This window comes from Camarhynchus parvulus, chromosome 1A (genome assembly GCF_901933205.1).
Source record: "Camarhynchus parvulus chromosome 1A, STF_HiC, whole genome shotgun sequence".
Lineage (NCBI taxonomy): Eukaryota > Metazoa > Chordata > Aves > Passeriformes > Thraupidae > Camarhynchus > Camarhynchus parvulus.
This window is the reverse complement of record NC_044586.1, coordinates 4745721-4769880: the sequence shown is the minus strand read 5'-3', so window position 1 is coordinate 4769880 and position 24160 is coordinate 4745721. Positions and strand designations below refer to the sequence as shown.

Genomic DNA, 24160 nt, shown 5'->3' with positions numbered 1-24160 from the left:
CCTGAAGTGACCAGCCATCCCTTGTCCTGGACAGCCAAGGTGACAGCACTGCTGTGACAATGTCCTTAGCAGGAGTGAGCAGCAGGTCTGGCTCTGGGCAATGCTAAAGCAAACTTTGCTCCTGCTGGGACAAGCCAGGCTACATTCACAGCTCCATTTTGTGGTGCAGGTGTGCTTTCAGAGTAGCAGAGACACCAGTCCTGCTCTGTATCATTGGGACAGGACCTAAAGCATTACTGAAAGAAACTGCAATGACTGAAATGATACTGACTGTGGCTGGGTATAGAGAAAGGTGAGGTTTAGATAGCACATCCCCAGCTTGACTGTGCCCTCTCCTCCATGGCACAGCAGCCAGCTATTCCCTGTGCCAGCACAGAGCTCTACAGCTGGAGCATGGACTGGGGGATTGATACTGACAGTGGGGAGCCATTTTTTGAAGAAACCACATTACACTATTCCTGTACTCTCCCCACTAAGTCAAATGGGAAGGGTGCTGCATTGCCAGGAATGGAGATGTCTGGAGGAGCTGGTCCTGCAATCACCATTCCTGCCAGCAGCCACGCTCAAAATGATCTGTGTGACTTCCCTTCATCCCCTGTCTCAGAGCTGGACAGGAGGGGTGGCTTCTCTGGAATCACATGAGCTGGAGAGGGGCTGCTCACGCAAGTCAGGGAACCCAGGCCTAGGCTACAGCTTAAGACACCTTGTTGTCTCCTTGTTGTCAACCCCTTGAGGTGTCAGAGCAGAAATTCTAATGGTAATTTTGAACTGTTTTTGTCTGTCTAACATTCCTTTTTAATCCCCATCCTGCCTGCCCCTTCCTTATGTAGGGTTACTTTAGTGATCCTTGGAATGTTTTTGACTTCCTCATCGTAATTGGCAGCATTATAGACGTCATTCTCAGTGAAACTAATGTGAGTATTACTCTACCCTCCCCAGGATACCACCACCTCCTCCTCCTCTGCTGTTCCTTCTCTCTTTCTCTCTTTTTTTCTCTCTCTTTTTGTTTTCTGGTTTTTTTCCCTCTAGTCATGCTTTTATTGAACTTGCCGTCGTCCTTCTCCTTCTCCCAGGGAAAAAAAAAGAAGGAGGGGGGGAAATGCCTCCTTCTTTTTCACTTGTCATAGCTGGCCCCAAGGCTGTGACTGGTGAAAGCGCACAGAGTTTGGGGTGTGTGTGCTTTTTTTCCCTCCAAAAGGTAGACATGCTTGAGTGTAACTTTCTGACTAACCAGGCTTTTGTTGATACCCTCCATCATGTGAAACGTTACAGAGGTTTGAGCAACCAATACTGTAGAGTGGTAAGAGACTATTTAATATGCCCACATAACCTCTTTCTTTTCTTATTTTTTTCCTCTTCTCTCCCTCTTTCATGCTTTTGTTTCGTTTTTTATTTTCATTTTATTTTATTTTACTTTTTACTTTTTTTCCCCTCTTTTCTCCCTTTCCCTCTTTCTCTCCCTCCTCTCTCTCTCTCTCATTCTTTCTTCCTCCTCCTTCTTTCCTCTCTCTCTCTTTCGCTCTCCTTCTTTCTTCCTCTTCCTTCTTTCTCTCTCTCTCTCTCTCTCTCTCTCTCTCCTTGGCTTCTCTGCCACATGCAGCACTATTTCTGTGATGCATGGAATACATTTGACGCCTTGATTGTTGTGGGTAGCATTGTTGATATAGCAATCACCGAGGTGAACGTAAGTAGCTGGCGTCTGTCCATGATCGTGCCTGCTCTAACATTCGTCTTTCCCGGGTTCTTTTATATTTTTTTCCCTCTTCCTCCTTTCTTTTATTTTCAGAAATTTTTTTGTTTAGTTTCAAAGCTCTTTTTTATTTTATTTTATTTTTTTTTTTTTTTTTTTTTGCATTTTATTTGGTTTGGTTTTCTTCTGTTTTAATTTTTTTTTTTTTTGGAACGACTTAAAGGACTTTTTGACTGTTGCATCATTTTCTTCCCTCCATAATCCGCCTGGCATGAATTAAACTGTATAGCAGGAAAAGTGATGGGAAATGTGGAGTGTAAGTGGAAAAGCTCTTTGTGCCATGGGAAGCTGCTCGAACAGGACTTTGGTCTGCCCAGTGTTATGCTGTGCTTCCCATGGCAGCTCAATGCTCTCCACCCCACAGAGAGATAAAGGTCAGTTCTTTCGAGGTGGAACTGAGGGAACCAAAACAGGAATCCTCCCTGTGCCTCCTCACTCAGGCTTCCTCCAAAAGAAATAAATACCAAATTGTCCCTGTTTAGAGAAATCTGCTCCTAATGTTCTGTTTCAAATGTGAATATAATAATAAACTAAGGTAGATAAAATAAAAATAAAGCAGAAATCCCAAAGGAAAACAAAGCACCAGAGTTCCAACCCCTTTTTTTTGTTGTTTGTTTGCAACCTGATTTGGTACACTCTCGAATTGCTCCAGCCCAATTGGCACTGATTGGCCCCACTCGTGCCCATCTCAGCAGACAGGTGAAGGACTGAGTGAGCCACAGAGACTGAAATGAGCATCTGGTGTGCAGGAAATAAATCACACCAGGCAATTCTTTCCTATATCTCTTTTTTTGGAGGTAGATGGATATAGAATTATAGGATAAATAGACAAAGGACAGGCAGGAACCAGATTTCCAAAAGAAAGACTGTGATGGGTTTATAAGCATGGACAAAAATTACTCTGAAAAATGCAGCTTATAAAGGCCAGGAAAATAGAAAAATTGAAAGAAAATTGCTGTAAATATCTTAAAGAACAGCAAATCATTTGTGAATTTTCAAAATTATGTGGCTCTTGAATAAACATTCCATCTTGGAATTGTGTGCTGTAAAGGCAACCCATTGCAAGCAGAGAAGTGACAGCATAGTTTTCACTCATTGCTGTGTTTAGGGAAAAATAATCAGGCAGCATTTTGAAAAATAAAAGTGCCTCACTTGGAACTTTCCAAACAAAATATTTTCATATCTTGGTTCTAGTTTAATTTCTGTTCAACTTTTTTTCTTTTTTTTCCTTTTTATTCTGTAATTCCAAAACAGGAATATTTATTCAAGCTGTAACATCTTGATTTTGAATAAATAACTATTTTTTTAACTAGTTTATTTTCCTTGTCTTTTGAAAGAATGGAAAATAGTTTTTAACTAAAAAGGAGCTTTTATTTTGCATCTCTTAAACGTCCTGGTTTCTGGACACAAAAAGTTGCTTACAACATTTCCCACAGAATGTTGTAAACAATTTTGGTTACTTTTTTAGATATCAGATATTAGTAGATATCAGTATTAGTCTGACTTTGTAGCGGGGTGTTACATTGAGGCTGAAGTTGTTAATTTTTAAAAGTGAGATTAAGACCTTTTCTCTGCCACACTTGTCATAAGCAAACTAAGTAGGGAACCTGGCAATAGGCTTCAGGAGAAGTTCAATTCTCATCCCTATAGGGAGAACTGTATATGGCATTGTAGGGAATAAACACTGTTAACTGGAAATGAATCATATTAAACATCAATAAGACTTCCCTGACTGGTGTATTTGAATCCATACAAAAGTCTTCTAAGCAGAAAGGAAGGAAATCCTTTTGTTTTGGTGCATAAATAGTCTGAAATCCTAGACTGCAGGAAAATCCAACAGGTCCTTTTGAAGAAATTCAGATTCATCTCCTCATTAGCTCCCATTGTCTGAGAGGAGAGAGTCACAGCCAGGTGACCTCTTGCTGTTAGTGGTGAGGGATGCTCCCCTCCCAGGCACCCTGGACACATCTGTGACAGGGAAATAAATTGCTATTTGGAGGTGCCCACTGGTGACTGGTGAGTGTCTAGCTTTGTTAGGTTTGTCTAGACACCCGGCTCCCAGACATCAAATTTAAGCAGTATAAATCACATTCATCCTCAGCATCTTGCTGAGACAGACATGCTGCTGATGGTTGTTGTGATCCTCAGTCTCCAGGGCTGTCCGTGCTGCTGTGCTTAATTGCCAGCCACAAGGCTCTGTCTCAATTCAAGTTCATGTCAGGCAAGGCCCAGGATCCAGTTCTCAGTTACAGAAGCCTACAAAAAATGAGGGCATGCCTCTGTCCAAACAACCAGCAGCTGTCTTAGGTGAGGAGGCAGCAGGGTTGGCCCTGACTCTTTTAGTCAGGGCTGTGAAAAGCATTGTATGATGGTCCCTCTGTTTCCTCTAAAGAATCCTTTCCTTCTATACAGTTTTACAGATCTCTGCACACATCTTTTTGTTACCTGGCATGTTTAAATCTTCTCTTTTTTATCTAGGCAAGTCCTTTGCTACTAGTTTCTAATGTTTGTTACTAAAAACTTGCACAACCTTTTGATGCACTGATAAATAAGCGGCAGCTGTGGATTGAGTTTGTTCTGAAATGTTCTGAAATCCCTTTGCACTTATAACCCTTATTGAATAAGAGAATGTTTTGTATGTTGGTTTGTCCTGTCAGATTCCCTCCCTGCTAGCAGCACTTGATATGTTACAGCTGTAGAAAATGGGCTTTGGAAGTGGCAGCCCATCTTGGACGGCCGGTTGTCATCTTGCCAAGCAGTGTGAGGCAGTTTATCAGACACACTTCTCCCCTCTCCTCGGGGGCCTATTGCTTCCTTGCTGTCTGTGGGCTTGAGCAAGCCCTGCCCTGTGTTTCTGTACACTGTCTTGACTTGTTCCAAGACACCTGGGGTCTGAAAAGGACAAAAGCAATAAACCCTAAAATGCCAACCAGCTCCACTGATAAGAGATGTTTAGACTGGTCAGGTGCAGGTAAAATATTTCTGCTGAACTCCTTAGGAGCTGAAGAGTGCTTGTGGTAGGATCTTGGAAGGTGCTGCTCCTGGAGTGCACTGAAGGGTCAGTTCTCATTGTGGTCAGTTAGAAGGGAAGATGGACACTCCTGGCCCAGGTCAGCTTGACCTGCAGCCTTTGACATAAGCCTGAAATCTGTGAGGTTCAGCACACTTTTGCACTCAGGGGAAGCAAACCCAGCAGGCACAGAGCTGTAGTTGTGAGGAGAGCCCTGACTGACTGACAGCCTCCACAGTGTGTGTGTAGGTATGTGCTTGCTCTTGTTTGTGCAGTTCCCCATGTTCTGGTTTGTCTTTCATTTTTTCTGTTGACATTTATTTTTGTTTCTTGAAAAGGGATTTCCCAGACCAAAATCTTCCTTAAGATATATGTGAGTGTGCATGGGTGGGTGTTTGTGTGTGCACTCCATTACTGGTGCTCCATGTCCCTAAGTGTGTTTGGATGGGCTACAAATCCACAGGAGAGTGTCCAGACATAAATCCCTGTGTGGGGGGAAAGGAGTGTGAATGCAAGCCCAAGAATTTCACGTGTATTTGGTGTTGATGGATTCAGAGGTTGCTGTGTGTGTAACTGAGCCCATGTGACTGTCTCACTGTGAGAGCTGGTTCTGGATGAGTGTGCCTGGGAGTTTCCTGAATGCAGGAATGCTCCCCTGCATGCCCATGGGTGAGTGTGCACCTGCATGCCCAGCTCAGCACTTCATTAGCATGGCTGTGCATTCCAAAGTAGTGGGAAGCCATGGGGTGGCAAGCTAGGCCCCCCTCAGCATTTCTGAGTCCTTCAGGAAGCCTTCACGTAAAACACCTCCATGGTGGGGAAATATGTCAAGCAAAAAGCCCAATCACGTCAAGCAATAAATCCATCTTGCTTCCTGCATCCTGGGAACATCTCCCAAGTCCCTCCAAGGGGCTCCACAGACGCACAGAGGCATCTCACACAACTGAGGAAGTGCAAAGAGCACAGAGAAGGTCAAAATCTGGTGGGTTTAAAACCTTCAGGGTGGCACAGTTTCTGCCAAATTCGCCTTTAAATTGCATCACTCTGAAGCTGCATTTTCAGAGCTTTCCTCTCAGTGACTGCTGTACAGCTAACTTTCTAGTCACAAAATGAAGTTCTTTTTTTAATATTTTTTCCCCAAAAGTTTTTTTAAATATTTATTTTGGGGGCACTCTCATGCCACTTCTTAAGTAAGTAAAGGGGAAGGAAAGGACTTTTTAATCTTTTGTTAAAAAAAAGAACTTCCAAGGCAGAGACCACCTCGACCATGTGTCAGCTGCCTTCAAGACAAAGAATGACTTTTAGAGAGTAAGATGAAACATGGTGTAATGTGTGAGGCCTGGGATGTAGGGCCTGTGGGTTATATTCCTTGGACTTTTATTAGATCCCTGTACCTCAGTCTTCCCAACAGTGGAGACTGCTATTATTCTTTATGTTAAAAAAGTATTGTTATTAGAGTTTGCAAAACCTTTTAAGCTCCTTAGGAGAAAATGTTGAGGTGGTAAAAATTATTGCCCTCTATTATAATTGGAAATAAATCTGATAGGAGTTGAATAAAACCCAGCAGGTTTGGACTGTATCATCCCAGAAGTAGCTCCAAGCACAGAGTAGCCCTTCCTTCCTTTCCACATCAGCAGGCACAGCCTGGAGTTGAGCGCTGTAAAGGTGACTAACAGCCTGCTGTCCCCTCCTCCTCCAGGCAAAGAAAGTTTCTCATTATTGTTTGTTGCTCTGTATCAAATGGGAGAATCAAGCTCCATTTGTGCTGTGCCACGGTGCCCAAAGTAATGAAAGAAACACAGACCCTGAGTCGCTGGGAAAGGTGTTCATGTGACCTCCTTCCCCTTGGCCAGAGAGGAAAACTGACTTTGCCTTGGTCCACAGGGTCCTTTTTCCTTCATCCTTCCCCCTGCCAGGGTCAGACCAAAGGGACTGCATGGCTCAGTCCACATTTGCCACCAAAACAAAGCTCATATCAGCACCCACAGAGCTGGAGGAGCCTCTGGGGGTTGCTCATGGCCTGTGAGAGCTCCAGGGCGTGTCCAGGCAGGAACACCTGTGTCTCCAGAGCAGCACAGTGACAGTGGGGGTGTTGAGTGTTTGATTCCATGTGTCTGTCTGGAAAGGCTGTCAGGGAGGGAGGGTTTGTGCCCATCTGTGAGCCTGTCTCTGAGGGCTTCTGCTGGTGCCTCTGAGCACGTCTGCATGCGCAGGAGCCTCTGTGTTTGTCAGCTGTGCTTGGGGTGCATGAGGATGACTGAGAAAACCATCTGGAGTGGTGGCCACCCTGCCTGCTCGTTCAGTGCCACAGCTGCCCAGCGTCTGAGTGTGTCTGTGAACCCTGCAGGAGGCACAGGGGAGGAGGAGTTACCCAGCACAGGTACCCAGACAAGGCCATGCAGCAGATGTGATGAGCCAGGGGGTGAGCATGGTTACAAGATGAGAACTGTCAGGGATAGGGAACTGGTGACTTGAGGGTTTTTGTGAAATAATGGAATATTTCCGTGCATAAAATGCACTCCTGTTGCAGCAGCACACGTTTCCCTGAGGAAGATTGCAAGTGGTTTGAGGTGGGTTTTAACTGGAGAGATGACAGGAGGGGAGTGCAGTGTTGTGTGTGGGTATCTGGGAGACAAATTTCTTGGGTGCCTCAGGAAGCAGCCACCCTGTGAAGAAGGTTAGGGAAACACAAACCCCACCTCGGTGTATTACTTCCCTAAAAAATATTGGTCAGGTCTGCCCCAGCCTTATGGGTAATGGTTTGATGTTTGGCCATCAGGTGTTCAGGAGAGCTGAGTACTTTATACCTTGCACTTCTGGAAAGTTTTCCAAATTCTGTTAAGAAGTCAGCAGAGGGTTGCAGCTTGATTGAATCCTGAGTACTGGTGCAGTAAGGCCAGAGAAATACCAAAGCATTGAGCTCCCAAGAATTGGAGACTTGTGCAGTGGCTTCTCATTTAGTCTATTTCATTTCTGATGTTTAAACCAGGCGCATGAGGCCGTTTTTTACAATCATCTTGCTTTTGGTGTCCAGAGGCTTCATATTATTTGCCACGAGCTCCTGCTCCCATTCTTTAGAATATCTGCAAGCCTATACTTAAATCTCCCTTTCACCCTCTCCTGCACTCCTCCCTTTTAACCCACACCCTGCCTCTCTTCCTTTTCTCCCTCACTTTCCTCTCCCCTTCTCCAGCCACACTAAACCCCCTGAGTTCATTTCCACTCCCAACCAATGTGTCTGAAGGCAGAGAACCAGGGCTGAGCCCCTGCAGTCCTCGTGCAGGCGGCACCGCCTGCGCCAGGACTGCAGCGCGTGGCCCTGCCGCCCTCGTGGGCACACACCCCTCCCTCCAAGGGAGCAAGGATCGCGGGAAGGACGACTTGCATCCAGCCTGCACCTCACTTGGGACTGCCATTCATCTCTGTCGCTGTGCCTGTCTGTCTGTCTGTCTTTCTCTGCCTGTCTGGTTCTCTCCGCTTCCACGCCCTTTGCTGCTCAGATTTTGGCCCTCGGCTGCCGCCACCAAACCTTTGCGGTTCCCACAACTCGCAAGCTCGTTTAACCAAACCTTCTGAAAGAGGCAGAAAACATCTCCCCCCGCTCTCCTTTCTCCCCCTCTCAAATGCCATCTGGGTAGCAGAGGCCTCCAAATTATGTAGCAAAGGGCTGGAGAAGCACAGTGGCTTCTTTTGACATCCTGTGTTGTCGCTCCCTTACTGCTGCCATCCCAGAAGTTGTCCGTAGTCCTGAGCTCTCCCTGTGTGTGTGTATATGTATGTGTATATGGCTTGTTTTCTTTTTGGAAAAACTACTGCTAAAATTGATGGGGGGGCGGGAGGGTGGATTGAGTTTGCCTTTTTTTTTTTTTTTTTCCTTTTTTGTTTTAATCTGGTGGTGGTTTTATCACTGGAATAATTCAGGTAACACACCACGGTGGCCCCAGCTGTAGGAAACCATGTTGAAGCATGGTTGTGAGCTGTAGCAGTGGCAAGTGTTTTATTTTGCCTTTGAAGAACTTCAGGAGAGCTGCCCTGGACTCTTCCACAGATTAGGCTTAGATCAATTTGAATTTGATCACTTCCTATGCTTAATCAACAATTTTAGTGCATGTTTTTCACCCTGTATTGGTGAGAAAGAAGTATGGTATGACTATCCAACCACAACCATGTTTGAACAGGGTTATTTTGGGTTTATTTATGTATATAATTGTCATGATAATGGGGCCTTTTTTTTTATTATTTTAATCTCTTGTCTTTAAAATGTTGGTATTTTGGGTGCATTTCCAGAGTTCATAATGTGATATGCTCTTTAAAAGAGGTGATTTTGGTAACTGCACAACTTTTTCTGTATGGAAATCTATATGAAATATGGACAATCAGAAAAAAGTATGTATTTTCTGCAAAAGAAGGGGATAGTAAATGCAAATGACTCCTTCCTCAGTTTACCTGAGTATTTGAGCTGTTGCTAGCAGTGCTGGCACCATAAGAAGAAGGCAGGTAGTTCCCACTTTGAAAGACTCTTCATACCATCCAATTTTAAGGATGTACCTCAATATTGTGATTTCCACAAAATTGTTTTACTTGGCTTCTGACATCATTCCAGGCCCACGGAAAAATCAGAATGTATTTTAATGCAGGCAAGACTTGAGAGTAGCATAAAAATAAATTTGTCTTACTGGAAAAATTTAACCACACACATTCTCATTAATTAAAATAGGAGAAACCAAAGATAAAGAATCCAGGAGAACAAATTTTTAGAAGTTAAATGTGAAAGCAGCAAAAAGAAAGACAGCCCTATGACTGTAAGACGCGATGCATAAACCTGTCTGGAGTCCTTCTGAGTGAAAATGTTTAAAATGGTGGCCCACAGCATCTCACTGACTGCCCTGAGGAGTGAATTGTGCTTTTAATTAGAGCAGGCTTGCACATACCCAAAACCTTGCAGGGTTTTAAGGCCTTGAGAGCAGAAGTCCTCTTTTCTTATTTGACTGTAAATTATTGCTATAATAATAGTAAAAGCTAATAGTAGGAACACAAAGAACCACAGATCTTGTCCTGTGTTGGTTCAATAGTAAAAATAAGTGTATGACATCTACATTTCTGTACAAAGAGCTCTTTTAAAAGCCTATATCCAGGTTTTCTGACCAGTATTTAATTTTACTTGTCATTTTTCTATCACAGTACTTTGAAGAAAAAACCCACTACAATATTCTGGCATCAGCATCTGTGATATATTACAGTCATATTTCATTTTCCTCTTAATTCCAATGTGTTTTTCCACAAAGCTAGTTAAAACACTCAAATTAAAAAGAGCTACCCCAAGCTGATTATTTTTTTCCATTGGCTTGCTAGCCAGGATAAATCATTCCTTTTGCCTAGCAGAAGTTTCTTTTAACTTTCCCTGAACTCTAATAGAGATTGTATCTTTATATGAATCCACAGGAAAATCTCTTGATTTTTTTCCTTGACTCTTGATTCCTTAGATCGTCTCTAAATATATTAATGTTAATTAATGATCTCTAAGCACCCTAAGTTCCATGGTCAAAAAGGTGCTTGGGTGAGTTCAAATCCAGCTGGTTCTGCCATCTTAGGCAATTCCCTGAAGCAGTGAAAGATGTTTCTGGCATTTATTTCTCTTTTTTCTCAGACCTACCTTGCTGAGAATGCCCAAGGAATTTTCCAGTGTCACTGTTCTCCATACACAGGCTGCAGTAACAGAGAGGGCACAAACCTCTGCATTTCACTCACTCAGTTTTGCTGCAAAAGCTCTTCATGCAAATCACAAGAGCTTTTAGAATTTGTGTTACAAGACTTCACTTCTTGCACCATCTTGAACATACTTAGAGAAATTCTAACTCATCCCAGGCTGCACTGCCAGTTGCAATGAAAGCAGTGGAGGTGATGGAAGAAGGGAAGACACACACAAGCATTTTTTATTTGTTTTCCTCTTTAACTTGCTCTTCTCCCCCATCTTGTTTTCCCCGGTGATTTTCTCCCAGTTTTGCTGAAATCTTGGGCAGCAGACATTTGCAGCAAGGCAGTAGGAAGTTCCCCTCTATGTTACCTAGCAGTAGATTTTTCTCTCATCTTCAGCCAGGTCCCATCAGTCCAGGGGAAGAGCTGCTCCCCTTGGAGAGGGTTTTTGTGTGAGGCACTGGGCAGCCTTTCAGCATGGGCATGGTACCAGTCTGCAAACCCAGAGGTACAGATCTCCCATCAAATACACATCCAGTTGTACAGGCTTTGCTGCTCACCCAGATTTGTAATCAAAGGTAAACACATATAAATTAATTCTACCCTTTCTAGTATAGTCAATATAGCAGCCTCATTTAGCTCTTGCCTTGCTTCCTCTGCATTCTCATGCACCAGCCAGGCAAACACAAGAGGGGTGGTTCTTTTTTATTTCTTCATAGACATCTGGTTTTTAAATGGCTGTGCTCTTACCTTCACTCCCTGATCTGTTCTTTGAGGAGACTGTCTGGCACAAGATGCCAACAAAACCACTTCAGCTTCATGTATCTCCCTGGGCATCTGCTAAATGGGACCCATTCCCTGCTGCAGCCAGATGACCAAGCTGTGGGGACTGGAACCAGCTTATGGTCAGCTGATTGATGGCCAAAAAATGTGACTTGGTTCTAATTGCTGTTGCAGAGTAGTGGGACATCCCAGCTGGTGGCACCCCAGTTGTTCTGCCCAGCTCCACTTTGAAGCTCTGAGACACCAGCCAGCAGTGCTGCCTGCTGGGCCTTGTCTGAGTGGCTGGGAGAAAATCTCCTTCATCCAAAGCCAGACATCGTTATATAAGATGAACAGACATGAAGGCAAAGATGCCTCAGCTGTAAAGAAGCACTTGTTAATAGGAAAACATCAAAATAAATTGATGTTTAGAGACAGGGAATTTGAGACTCAACTCTTTGACCATACTTGAACACAGTAAATCACACAGAATGAGCATTACGTACCATCTCAACAGTCCCTATCCTTGTTTGGTTTTTTTACCAAAGAATTCATCAAATCAATAATAATTTATTCTTGGAAAGATGTGTAGAACAAGAAAATGTTGCTAAGTAGCTTTGTAAGATCTATTCCCAGTCTCCATATGACCATTTCTAATGTCTTCTGATAATGCCTGTGATTGGCATTTCAAATCCCAGAATGACACGTACAGACCTCACTGTATCCCATAACATCATACAGAAATCAAATGAGTCTGTAGGCTGGTTTTTTCCTAGGAAATGCTCTGCATCAACATTAAATAACTTTCTAATTTAAAAGGCAATGAAAAGACACAGACTGGGAATTAAACACTAGTTGCTACAAATCTCAGATGAAAATGGTCCATAACAATCTCTGTTTGGGCTGCTGGTATCTCTGGATATCCTCCCTTGAGCAAAGATTAATTATACAAAACTGACAGGGCTGATCGTTCACCTACAGTCATCCAGAGCTTCTTGCAATCCACAGATCTATTGCTTTGAAACCAAGGTGGATTTGGTTTTCTCCTGCTTCCACCAGCATGTGCAGTTTCTTTAAGCACCTTCATCAAAGCACAAGATGGCTCATCCATCTTTACACTGTCCCAGAGCCTCTGGGCTTCCCAAAGGATGGGTCCTGGCAACACTGCATGTGTGATCTTTCAGCTGGTAGCCTACCTGCCTCCCTTCCCAGGAAAAGCTGCTCCTGGTCCAGTGTCCCTCTGGCTCCAGCAGTCCCCAGAGTTGTGCTGAGGAGTGGGGATTTTGCTGCAGACCACAGACCTCCTTCCAACCTTACCACCCACAGTGTAATCAGGGCTTGTGCAGTACAACAAAGAAGCTACTGAAATTTCCTTCTGGACTCATGTGCTTCTGGAACCCTACAAATGCCAAAGGTCTCCCTCTTCCTTTCAGCCTGAGGCTGACCAGAGAAACCCCAGAAACACCCAATACACTGAGAGCACAAAGTTTCTTTCTGTTCTTCATTTTTCCTTCTTCCTTGTCCTTTTCCCCCACCATGAAATCCCAGCAGCTAATTCAGAAATAATTAACAAATATCTGCAGAAGTGCTCAAACATCCAGTGCAGAGAAGACAAACACAGCCATGGCAGCAGAAGGACATGCCTCTGGGAGTTGGTTTAATTCCTCATCAATCACCAAAATCCTCATAAATCACCAGTCTACAGGGAAGAAGAAGCCTGTAGTGCCACTCACCCTCTCAGCACAAATGGAGCATTGCAACGTGTTTGGACACAAAGTGGCTCAGGAAGTTCATCTCAGAGAAGAGCTCTGTTGCCATTCTCATTTCCAAGGCAGGCTGTGGGATGCTACAAGAAATGGAAAAAATCAGTTCTTACACCGTGCACAACAAAGTCATTTGGACTGGCATGGATGTTTTGAACAATCTTTTTCTTCTGTTTTATTTTGACAACAAAATTGGTGTCATGGTCTTAGTAGACAAGAACCTGAGCAGGCCAAGTGTGTCAGAGAACATCTCCCAGCTTGCAGCCCTCCACAGCAGCTGTGCTTTCACAACACTGCTGCAGGTAAGAAGTCAAGATGATGGATTTATTTGGGTGTTTGGGATGGGACAACCTGGATTTGAAAATAACTGTTACTTGGAATGAAAACCAGTTACAGGCTGTGCTCCTTTTGGAAAACCTGTCCCACAGCTTTCTCTCCTTCTTCCCTCCAACAATGAAAAAAAAAGGGTAATTCAGAACATAAATCTCTCTAAAGAGGTGGAGGAAAAGAAGACTGTCCTTTCCAGCACAGTGATAAATACACTGCTGAGTTTGATGTTTACAAGCCATGTTAACTTTGCCTTAGGAAATGCAGTGAAGCACATTGGACTGCTCAGGAACAGAAATGAGGACACTGTTGGCATGGATGGTAATAAAAGTGATGAAAGCTGGAAAGCTGAATTCTCCCTCTTGCTCTCTCTCCATCCTGCTCAGTGGCCTGTTCTGTTCCCAAGGTCATCCCCCTCAGGCTGCTCTGGGCTGGGACAGACTGATCATCTCCTTTGGGAGCCATTGCCCTGTGAATCAAGAACTAGTCAGATGAAAAGCCAAGTTTAATGAAAAAAAAAAATTCATCACACATGGCTCCTGGCAGAGGCATTCAAATCAGCCATACCTCTCCTCTCTTACTCAAACAGAAGATCCTCGAAGTCTCTCCACCTGTAAAACAAAAAGCCCTGCACACATGTAGCCCTTCAACATTTATTTTCATGGTTCAATTCATCTTTAGCACCTTCTCATCGAGATGTTCTAGGGCTTCTTCTGGCTGCCTGTCCCACAGAACCCAAATGATGAAGCACAGGCAAGCTGCACCTGCCTCTCTGAGTCAGACCAGCAGCTGTACCTGAAGATGAGCACTACATCTCTGATAGTGGTTAGTATCTGCTGCTTTCTCAGGAGCCCCCCAGGCTTGATGACCATAAGATTTGATTTCCCAAAACTAATGAGAAGGATTATTAAAACATCCTGAAAATTAAGAATAATTTGCATAGATATACTTTACCAATTGTTCTACTTTTCTGAAAGTCATGGGGAAAAAATAGAGCTTTCAGCTGTGTGAAAAAGCAGCCCTTTCATTACTTGTCCTCTAATTGTCAATCTAGGGTAATCTGCATAACCAAATAAAAGCAGTTGACTTTCTTTATATTTACCTTAAGCACTTGGAGCTGTAAGACTTCTGTCTGACAATTTTGTGTGTATATATATATATATATATATACACAAAATATATATATATACACAAAATGTATATATGAATATATACAAATATATATAAATTCTATATTCTATATTTTATATATATTATATATAATATATATTTATATATAAATATATATTATATTTTATATATATATATATATGAAAATCATTAACAAGCTATTCAAATTTGTACGATTTGCATATTAGAAGCTAATTAGAAAAGCAAGCTCCAGAATTTCAAAATCTTAGAATCCATAGGAAATGAAGGGGAAAAAACTGATAGCTGCAGGACTCATTTGCTTAAGAAGTTACCTTGCCCTTATTAACTGTATTCAAAACAGGCTTTTGTTGCACAGGGATATGGTAATGTTTCCCCTGAGGTCTGAGATCATGTGGAATCAGTGAAGTATAAATGCATATATATTGCATTTGGATGAGCTGACTCTTGGTATCTCTTGGCCCCCGTGAGTTAATGCAGGCAGAAATGTAATGGCAAACCTCATTGCAGATGTTGCATTTTCCCCAATTCCCCTCCTTGCAACAAATGAAATTTTAGCTCCCTGCTGCAGGAGAGCTCAGTCTCCACTGCAGAGCTGAGTATCAGCACTTTATATTGCACTGGAACACCCTCAGAGCTTTTTCCAGGGAAATCCACAAGGTATTCGCCATTTGCTCCAGTAAAGGCAGCATCACACCCCTCAATTCCCAGTTTTCCTGTAAGATGGTGGCCTTTTCTAATAGGCATTAAATTATCAAAAAAAGCCTCCAGTGCTTCACCCAGATTAGAGCTACAGGGAGGCTGGATTTTTTTTTTTTTTTTTTTTGTTTCCAAAAGCCCCTTGTAACATTTTTTTTCTGTTTTAAAATAGAAGGCAAATTTAAAGTTGAAAAACTTTCAGTAAAAGATCATTTCTATTGAAATAATCAAGATTCAAGACATATGCTTAAGTAAAGTAAAAGCAGTTTAATCTGGCATTGATTTTTTTTTCTCAGTTATATATGATTTATAATGGAAATGTAAACCAAATTAAAATGTGTGAGGACAAAATGTGAGATTTCAACCTTACATTTCTGAAATGCCTCTTTCAGAATTGGCATGTTTCTACAGAACATTTGACTTTCAGCATCAGCATTCTTCTAACAGAAAATATTTTTGCAGAGGGAAAAAAAATTAATTTTGGCTAGTTTTATTCAAAATGTTCCCAGGAATTTTCAAAGGGTTCCGTACTTAAAGGAAGATGGCACAGTTTGAAAAGCTTTTCTGATTTGTTCTTGTGGGGTATGTGGGGTATTTTTTGGGGGGGTACTTTTGTTTTTTTTGGGTTTTGTTTTGTTTTTGTTTGTTGTTTGTTTGTTTGTTTGTTTGTTTTGTTGGGGATTTTTTTGGGGTTTTTTTCCCTGCTAATAATTTGATTTCACTGTAAGATTGTGGGAATTTACAATTATGCCATCTGCAATCCCGTAGTATTCCCTGTCAGAGAAATACCAGATACATTTCTGCCTGGCCTCATAATAACCTCACAGACTTTTGGTGGCTGGTGGGTTATCTCCAGGGCTCTTGTGATTAAAACCTCAGACAGCAGTGGCAGACAGATGGCTCTGGAAGGGGCTGTGGTAACTCCCCAGTGCAATGGCAGACTATTACCTGCCAGCAGTCAGGTTGATCTGAAGCCCTGACTTTTTCCAGCTCTCCACATAGACTTGTGCAACTCAGCCTCCTGAGGTCACTTCAGATTTTTGACACTACAAATACAAGAGGATGTCTAGTGCCTTCTTTTACCGTGTCTCTATGGCACAGATAACTTCCAAACCTCTTTTTTTTTCCCCATACTTCGGTAAATTCTTGTTCTTCTTGAAACTCAAAACCTTGCAGATCCCATCTCAGTGTAACCACATGGGAAGGAAACATCTCCAGAAGAGCAGTGGGGTTTCTCAATGCCAAATGTGTGCTTTTAATTCCCCTCCACATCTTACCTATGGCTTTGATGAGTTCATTTCCCCAGAGTGTCTCTTGCCACAAGTCCAAAGTCACAGATGCAGCATGGCTGAAGTAGGACCCTCAGAGGAGACCTAAAGACCTTGATCTGGAAAAGGCCAATATCCTACAAATATAAAGGAACTACACAACACTTCAGCCTGCTCAGGAGGCTCTGCAGAGCAGGTTCTCAGCGGCACTCTTCCTGCAGTGAGGAGAAAAAAGCAAGAAGTGAACATGTATCACCCCTTCCTCATGGGACAAAGCTGACAGACCAAATACCAAGTTTCCAACAGATATAGCATCTTCATGGGCAATTTTTCATTCTCCAAATTCAACAATCAAAGGAATACCTTGGCAGACATCCATCACCAGCAACCAGTGCTCTCAGTGGGCTCCTAGAAGTTTCATCCATGAGCCACAGTTTCCTCAGTGGAGAAAGGCCATGACAGATTGTTTGTCACAAAAGGCAGCATAAGCATCTGACCACTCATTCTCCTGAGAAATATGGAGCTACTCTGTCATATTGTGGTGTCAGCATCTCAAACACACATTTCCTCTCGTCTCCTCCAACCTAGGGCTATCAGGCAGAACTGGGAGGCTGCAGTTGTACCTCTGCATTGACTGAGACAAGTCCAGTGAAGCAGTTATAGCATTGTGCATTCAGCTGCTCAAATGCTCTCCACAACACAAAAGTTGAATTATCTCTGGCAAAAAAGAGATTCCTCCCTACGAATGAAATTGTTGTTAAAAAGTAAAAAGCTATCAGCAAGGAAGTTTTGCTCCTCAAACTTCAGGGAAAAGATCAATTTGGATTTCCTAGCAAAGGCTAGATCTACTTCAAGGGAGTTGAACTCATCTTCAGTGTGTCCTGTGGTGTAGAAGAATTGCTACCATCAGCAATGGGAATGCTGCCTGCCTGTGTGTTTAATCCATGGTGATATGGATTAAACACACACTGCACAGACCTAATGAAGCTCCCTTTCAGACATTTCCAGGGGCTGCTTCTCTGCAGAGCCATTACAGTTGTCAGCAAACCAGCCAAAAGGAGCTCAAACCTCCCAACATGGTCCTCTGGCTCCAGTGTTCCACAAGGATGAGGTGGGATTAATATCTCCTCTCTGGAATTTCCTACTGAAACTTTCATTTGAATCTGCCTATTAACACACTTTCTTGTTTTCTTCCAAATCTTTATCCATAAAATATTCTAACCCATGGATATTTCAGGGAACTTTGATACTACTATGAATATACAAAGCCTTTTTGCTCATATTTTTGCTGCTGTATTTACAGGTCTGAAAACCACATCATCCCTTCTCAGAATTTCAGAATGGCTTGCATTACAGCATAAATATCCCACTACATTGACTCTGTTACATATTGCTCTTGAAAGATTGAGACTGGTTCTTCTGGAGTGCAAATTTTATCCTCTCCTGGCTTCCAAAGCACAACCCATTAGAAACTTTTTCAGACACCAGGTTTGATTTGTGGGACATCATGGAGGTTCAACAGGACCTGGAGGGGTTTTGTTCCTCACAAGCAGCTCCCAGTAAACCTCACTGCCACCTACCCAGGCAGAGCAGGATTACCAGGAACACAGTTCCCTCATCCAGTGCTGTGGCCTCTGAGATTTAAGTGTCTCTCCATTGAATAAACCTGGCTTCTTTCCCAGAGACTTCGTTACCTGGGATCCTGACTTCATGATGGGCACAAGCTTTGGCTTCCTCTTTTGTGCCTGTAGGGGCTCTAAGAATGCTCACAGGTCTGCAGCAAGTGAAGCAATTTATCTGCCTAAAAAGCAGGTGTTCTGGTACACTCTGAATATGAATGAGATGTATGCAGGCAACAATATTCTGAGGAGGTTTTCAGATATGTTGCAGGGATCACTCAGTCTTTATCCTACTGAATTTTTACTTGGGCTTCTAGAACCTTGTGTTCTCTTTCTTGGGCTCTTCTGCTTCCTTAACAACTCTGCTGCCTTTTTAAATATAGTGACATAAAAAGAAAGAAAAAAACCTACCCTAACAGTTCTCATTGCACTCATGCCCCTGAGTGTCTTTACACAGGTGCATCCTGCCTCAGATATTTCTTTTTCCACTCAGCCTGCAGGTTCCCTTCTGTATCACTCCAAATATGGCCTTGGACTTATGATTTATACTTCAGATCCCTTTTCTCTGTGAGGGAAACTGCTCAGAACATCACCTCTGACTGATGTCCCTGCTGTGGACCTTTCCCTTTCAGTATGTTCATGCTATTCATGCCCCAAAGGAGAAGGGCAGGACAGAAGTCTTGTCTTGAGTTCCTTTGCAGGTTAAACCCCATGCAGGAGCAGGGACACAGCCAAGAGTGCTTTCTGCTCAGTGGTGTAGCTTCTCCAAAAGCTCTTCCAGAGACATCAAACAGATGAGGGTTTGTTTTTCCACATTGTTCTGAGATTTGTAGAAATGAAATCCTGTTCACTTCAGATGGGCAATAGACACTGGCTTTAATTCCAAGTACTTGTCAGCACGCCTCCATCTCTGGGAACTGCTGTGACCACTGCATTCTCAGGTGCCAGTTGCCTGTCCTTGTCCTAAAATTGGCATTCCACATCACTGGCAAGGCTGAAGATTCTTGGATAATCTAGCAGTAGCTCTCTCAGCTTTAGGGCTTGGAATGGCCACACTCGAAAGTTCCAGTAATGGGTTCTCAGATTCCTGTGCTCAGGTCCACAGGGTGCCCCTTTGGCACAGCTGGTAGGATTTGTCTCCTTTCTGAAACCTTTGGGGATATCCAAAAATGCATTCAGCAACCCAAAGCTGGGGATTGATTTCCCCCTCATGAACTCACACAGGCAGAGCAGGAACCTCAGCCCACAGTGCCACAGTTTGTACAAATGCCACCTGCCAGCATCAGCAGAACCTTCCCTGTGCTGCTTTTGAGCCTCTACCATAGGTAGTGATATAATTTGGTACATTTTTGGCCACAGCTTAAAACACAGCCCAGTTAGCTCAGGGAATAGGAGAAGAAATGACAGTGAAAGCACAATATCCCACAGCGCCTCAAAAGACTTCTTCAGCCTGTCAGTCACAGATGCACAAACACCATCAGCCAGGAAGGATGGAAAATCCTGAAAATTTTCAGTTATTTTGAAGGACCTTTGTACCTTCTACCAGGAATGCAGCAAGCAGCAGAATAAGGGTCCTTCCACAGTTAGAAAAGGTGATTTGCAGAACTAGAAAGAGGAAGGGGGATGGGACTTTGCTGGAAAGATGTTTGCCTAGCAACACAAAATCAAAATCTATGCCTGACCTGTAAGAAATGTCTCTATGGGCACTGCTTCTTCATTTGGTATTCAAGCCAACTTTTGCCTGTATGTGATCTGAAAACACAAGAGCAAACATGTGAAAGAGGAGGATGAAAGCAATGAAAGCTGACACTACCAAACCAAGGAGTTAACCCAAATTATTAAATGAGCTGGTGTACCTTGGGTTTTTAATTGCTCTCAATTGCCCATATCACCAAACTAGGCTGTGCATCCAAACTACAGGGGTTTTTTTTAGGTAATACAATGCCAGTTTGATTACTGCAGCATCCTTGGAGAGCAGCAGCATGCTGCAGGAGACCTCCATGGCACTAGAGGGGAATTCTGACACTGGCAGAAGAAGAAATACATCAGTTCCCACTTTGCTGAAGTAGCAGACAGGTTTGGCATATGGTAGAGGTTAGGCCTGAAGGATTATGTTACTGTTCAACTGAAGGACTCCTAATAAAGACAGTTTCATTTAATTTACAATTCTGCTTCTTACACCTAAGGATACTTGCAGCCTTGGGTATATTTTAGAATTGCTCTCAGTATTGGAAATGGCCCAGAGGTTAATCAAGGAATATCAGGCAGAGTGTTTGCAACAGTTTGACTCTTCCAGGCGTGACCAGGGCTGGGCTCAGCTCAGCCTGGCCTCCAGGAACACACCACTGAGTGCCTAGGGCTTTGCTGTGAGGTGGGTAAAGGCAGAGTCAGCTAATTAGCTGCACCAACCCACGTTCCACAGCTGGTGCTGGGTGTTGCAGGGCTGCCAAGAGCCAGTTAGACTCTCCCAACCCAGAACTGTGTGGAAGGGAATGGGGATATATAAACAGAAAGTGTTGCTTTAGCCCTGGGATGTTATGGGTTTATAAATCAGATGGATGCACTGGAAGCTGGCTGGTCCCTGTGCAGACATGGCCTGGATCTGAGCTGGAGAGCCAAATCAGCCCCTGTATTGAACTCATAGTGCTGAGACAAGAAACATTTTACCAGCACAGAACCTCCACTGCCAGGGTGTCCAGCACTCAGGAGACACTGGGTGTGACTCACGTGTGGTGGTAGTGGAGAGAGCTTACATCAAATTCAGAGGCAGTTGTACCCGCTTCTGCCACAGCCAGCCTTGATCCTGGGCATCCTAGGGAATAAGCCCAGCCTCTCGTGCATTTCTTTCAAATCCCCTTTTGCCCTCTTCTGCCATTTTGTTGCTCCTGTGTTAGCCAAGACCTAGTTTACTAGGGCTCTTGATTGGAGACTTATTACAGCTTATTTCTGTCTGCCTTTCTTTAAAGCCAGCTGAACATACCCAATGCTCTTCCTCTATGGTAAGACCAAAAATACAGACCACCCTCCCAGCTTCTGTGACACTCTTTCTAACACACTCCTTTTTTCTCTTCTCCGTGATCACAAGTTCTCTCTCCAAGCCCAGCCTAGTTATTTGTGCATGAAGCTGCCATGTCATGTATTGGTGTGAGTCTGGTGTTCACATGAGCTGTGAATATGCTGCACATGTGTATCTCTTGTGCATCCTGAGCTTTCCTTTGGTCAAGTTAACTGTTGTTCTGCCTTCTAATGAACCACCAAGAGAGAACTGGACCTGGTAAGATTTCTTGTGAGTCACAGTGTCCCTGTGTCACTGTCAATGTGACGCTGAATGAGTTTGCAGTGTGACTTCATGTCCAAGCCTCCAGAAAAGAAAGGGTTGGGACTCTGAAGCTCCTCTTCAATGAGGTGATTCATTGTAACACTTGAGTTTGTATTTTGCACCAAAAAAAAAGAGTAACTGGTGCAATGGTGCATAAAACACCTCTGCCTTGGTGTGCAAGGCTGTTCCCACACCACCCCCAGAGAGCTCCAGTTTCTGGATTTTCACTCTGCAGAACCTCCCTCCTCTGGCAAGGATATGCCTTCAAAAAGCTGGATGAAAGCCGGGAGGAAGTAAGCAGGGCTACTCAAGCATCAGCTAATCTACAGCCACCTAGTTTTGAAATGACTGTAATCTTCTGAGGCACGGCTGAGTTTTTGGCTAAGTGGTTTGATGCCAGTAAGTTGCAGATTTGCGTCAGGGAGGGATTTGTTCTATTTTATCTGCTCCAGGACACTAGGAGGGCAGAGATAAACTTCTGCCTACAGTAGCTGCCTCCTCTCAGCAAGGAAGGACAAAGGAATACTAAAACCTCTGTCCAGACCCATGTCCCAACTTGCTGCCACCTAAAGAGCCAAGCCAACCAGAAGAACAACAGGTAGAATAAGAAAACTCTGGTTTTTTAGTCACAACCACAGCATGATTGCTGTCCATACAACCTCTAGATTGGTACCTCAGCTCTGTTTTAGATGGTATTAGAGCTTGGCTTCTACAGAACTGGAAGAGGTATTTGACCTTACAGTTATCCCTCTGGGACTGTAGCACTGAGTATTCAGTGCCATGATTTTTGATTCCTTGGAGGCCACATTCCCTCCTTCACCTCAGAGCAACTCCCTGAAATCTGCTGAAGCCCCTAGCCTGATGTCCAAGTAATCAAACGAGGATGATGTGAGGTGTAGGGAGCACTCAGGCTTTTTGTGACACAAAAAATCCCAAATCTTTTTCAGCCAGTTACTCCATGGGCAGCAAGTGTCAGCCTTTGGTACAGCCTGGAGGAAGTTACCTGGTGACAGACACGCCACAGACAGACAGACAGACTGCAGCTGGGTGCAATCCTGATCTGTTGCACACAGTGCTGAGCTCCCTGTGCAAGCAGGGGTCACACCCAGCACCCAGCTACAGCCCCTGCATTGGGACGGGGACAGAGCTGAGCATCAATCAGCTCAGAAACAGGGGCACACCCAGGTGCACATCTGCATCTGGGCATTTCATCCCAGAAACATCCACCCAGGCTGCTCCTGTGCCTTGGCTTTTATCAGAAGCAGACAGGCTGCTGTTTTCACTGCCCAGTGACAGGAAATCCAAAGGGTCTGTTCTCTCTTGGTTTACACAGTGGTGAGTAGTTAACAGCAGGGGTGATCTGCACTGTTTCTTCCTCCTAAATGTTGCTCTTTTGGTGGTGTTTAGACTCAAGCTGCAGTCTTTGCAGCCTGGGTGGGGACAGAGAGGGGGTTTCCATGCACTGTGCTCCACAGCAGGTCAAGTGGCAGGGTGACAGTGTTATCTCCCCCTGTGACGGGAGGTCACATTCCCACAGTGCTGCTGCCGCAAGGCACCAGCTCCACCGGCTTGGCACAGTATTTTAGGGGGTTAACAAACTGGAAAACTTGGCATTTGCTGTGCCCTTGAGCTAGGCAGCAAGTCCTGTGCCAAGGCCAGGTGAGCCTGCTGCTGCAGCAGCCTTCAGACGGATGTTGCCTTCACACATGTGAAGGCTGAGGAACGTCAGAGCTGGTTACAGCCCCAGGGGAAAATGCTTAGGGACAAAGCAGATGCTGTGAGAAAAAACAGGCCAGAAGAAAGACTATTTTAAAATACTCCAGCTCGAACAGTAGCAGCGAAGCCAAAATAAAATGTTTTTAAAAAACCAGAAGTCAGTGCGCAGACTGTGGGAAATACAAAGGGGTCATGAGAAATGAGAAAGGCCCAGCAGTGGGAGCGAGTGACCAGGGCCAGCCCGCAGGAGCACGGCCACAGCAGCACAGGGACAGCCAGGCTGGCAGTGGTGCCAGTGACACAGCACACACCGCGGGGTGCCCCCGTGGGGTTTTGCAGCCAGGGGGGCAAATCTGAGACCTGCTCCTGTTTCCCAGCAGAGCAAGCAGATCATGGCTGGTGCCTGACACCAGATTGAGCAGAACTGCTGGCTGAGACACCCACTGGGGTGAAACACTCAAGGCAGGCCAAAAGGGAAAGTGTCTTTCTCCTCCAGTGCAAGGTCAAAGGGGAATTGCCTCTTTCCAGTGTGAGGAGATGTATTGGAGGGTATGAGCATATCCTATCCCTAATCAGAAAGGCCAGGCAAACTGAAGGGAGAGGCTGATGGCCTTGAGAGGCCCCCTAGAGCAGCCTCACCCCCATGGGGGACAGGGCAGGCTGGAGCAGCCTTGGCCTGTCCCTGGGGTGCCGGGGAGTGGAAGCCCAGGGAGCAGTAGCAGGACAAGGAACAGTGCAGTGAACCCTCGGCGTAGGCTCCTCTGTGGCCCAGGGCCCTGGTTGCTCTTGTGCTGTTGTAACTCCTGCCTCTGTGCCAATGGCTTCCAGAACGCAGAGGAAAACTCTCGCATCTCAATCACCTTCTTCCGACTCTTCCGCGTGATGCGCCTCGTGAAGCTCCTGAGCCGAGGGGAGGGCATCCGGACACTGCTGTGGACCTTCATCAAGTCCTTCCAGGTATTCCTTCACTTACCTCTGAGAAAGACCCCACTCCTTTTCATTTCCCTCGGTGGCCTCTTGGGGAGAGGTTTCACCCCAGTGCCTGAGCTCAAAGGTGCCTGGGGAGAGGTGGCACAAACGAGTC

The 24160-nt window shown here is 44.4% G+C and overlaps 1 protein-coding gene across 1 annotated transcript in view; it reads left to right on the top strand.

The window, feature by feature from the left end:
* CACNA1C (calcium voltage-gated channel subunit alpha1 C) overlaps nucleotides 1–24160 on the top strand; it is a 458666-nt gene that overhangs the window by 399978 nt on the left and 34528 nt on the right. Inside the window, exons 31-34 of the mRNA XM_030959315.1 lie at nucleotides 831–914; nucleotides 1601–1684; nucleotides 21008–21040; nucleotides 23905–24033. Coding sequence (XP_030815175.1) covers nucleotides 831–914; nucleotides 1601–1684; nucleotides 21008–21040; nucleotides 23905–24033 — 330 coding nt within the window. The remainder of the gene's footprint in view (nucleotides 1–830; nucleotides 915–1600; nucleotides 1685–21007; nucleotides 21041–23904; nucleotides 24034–24160) is intronic.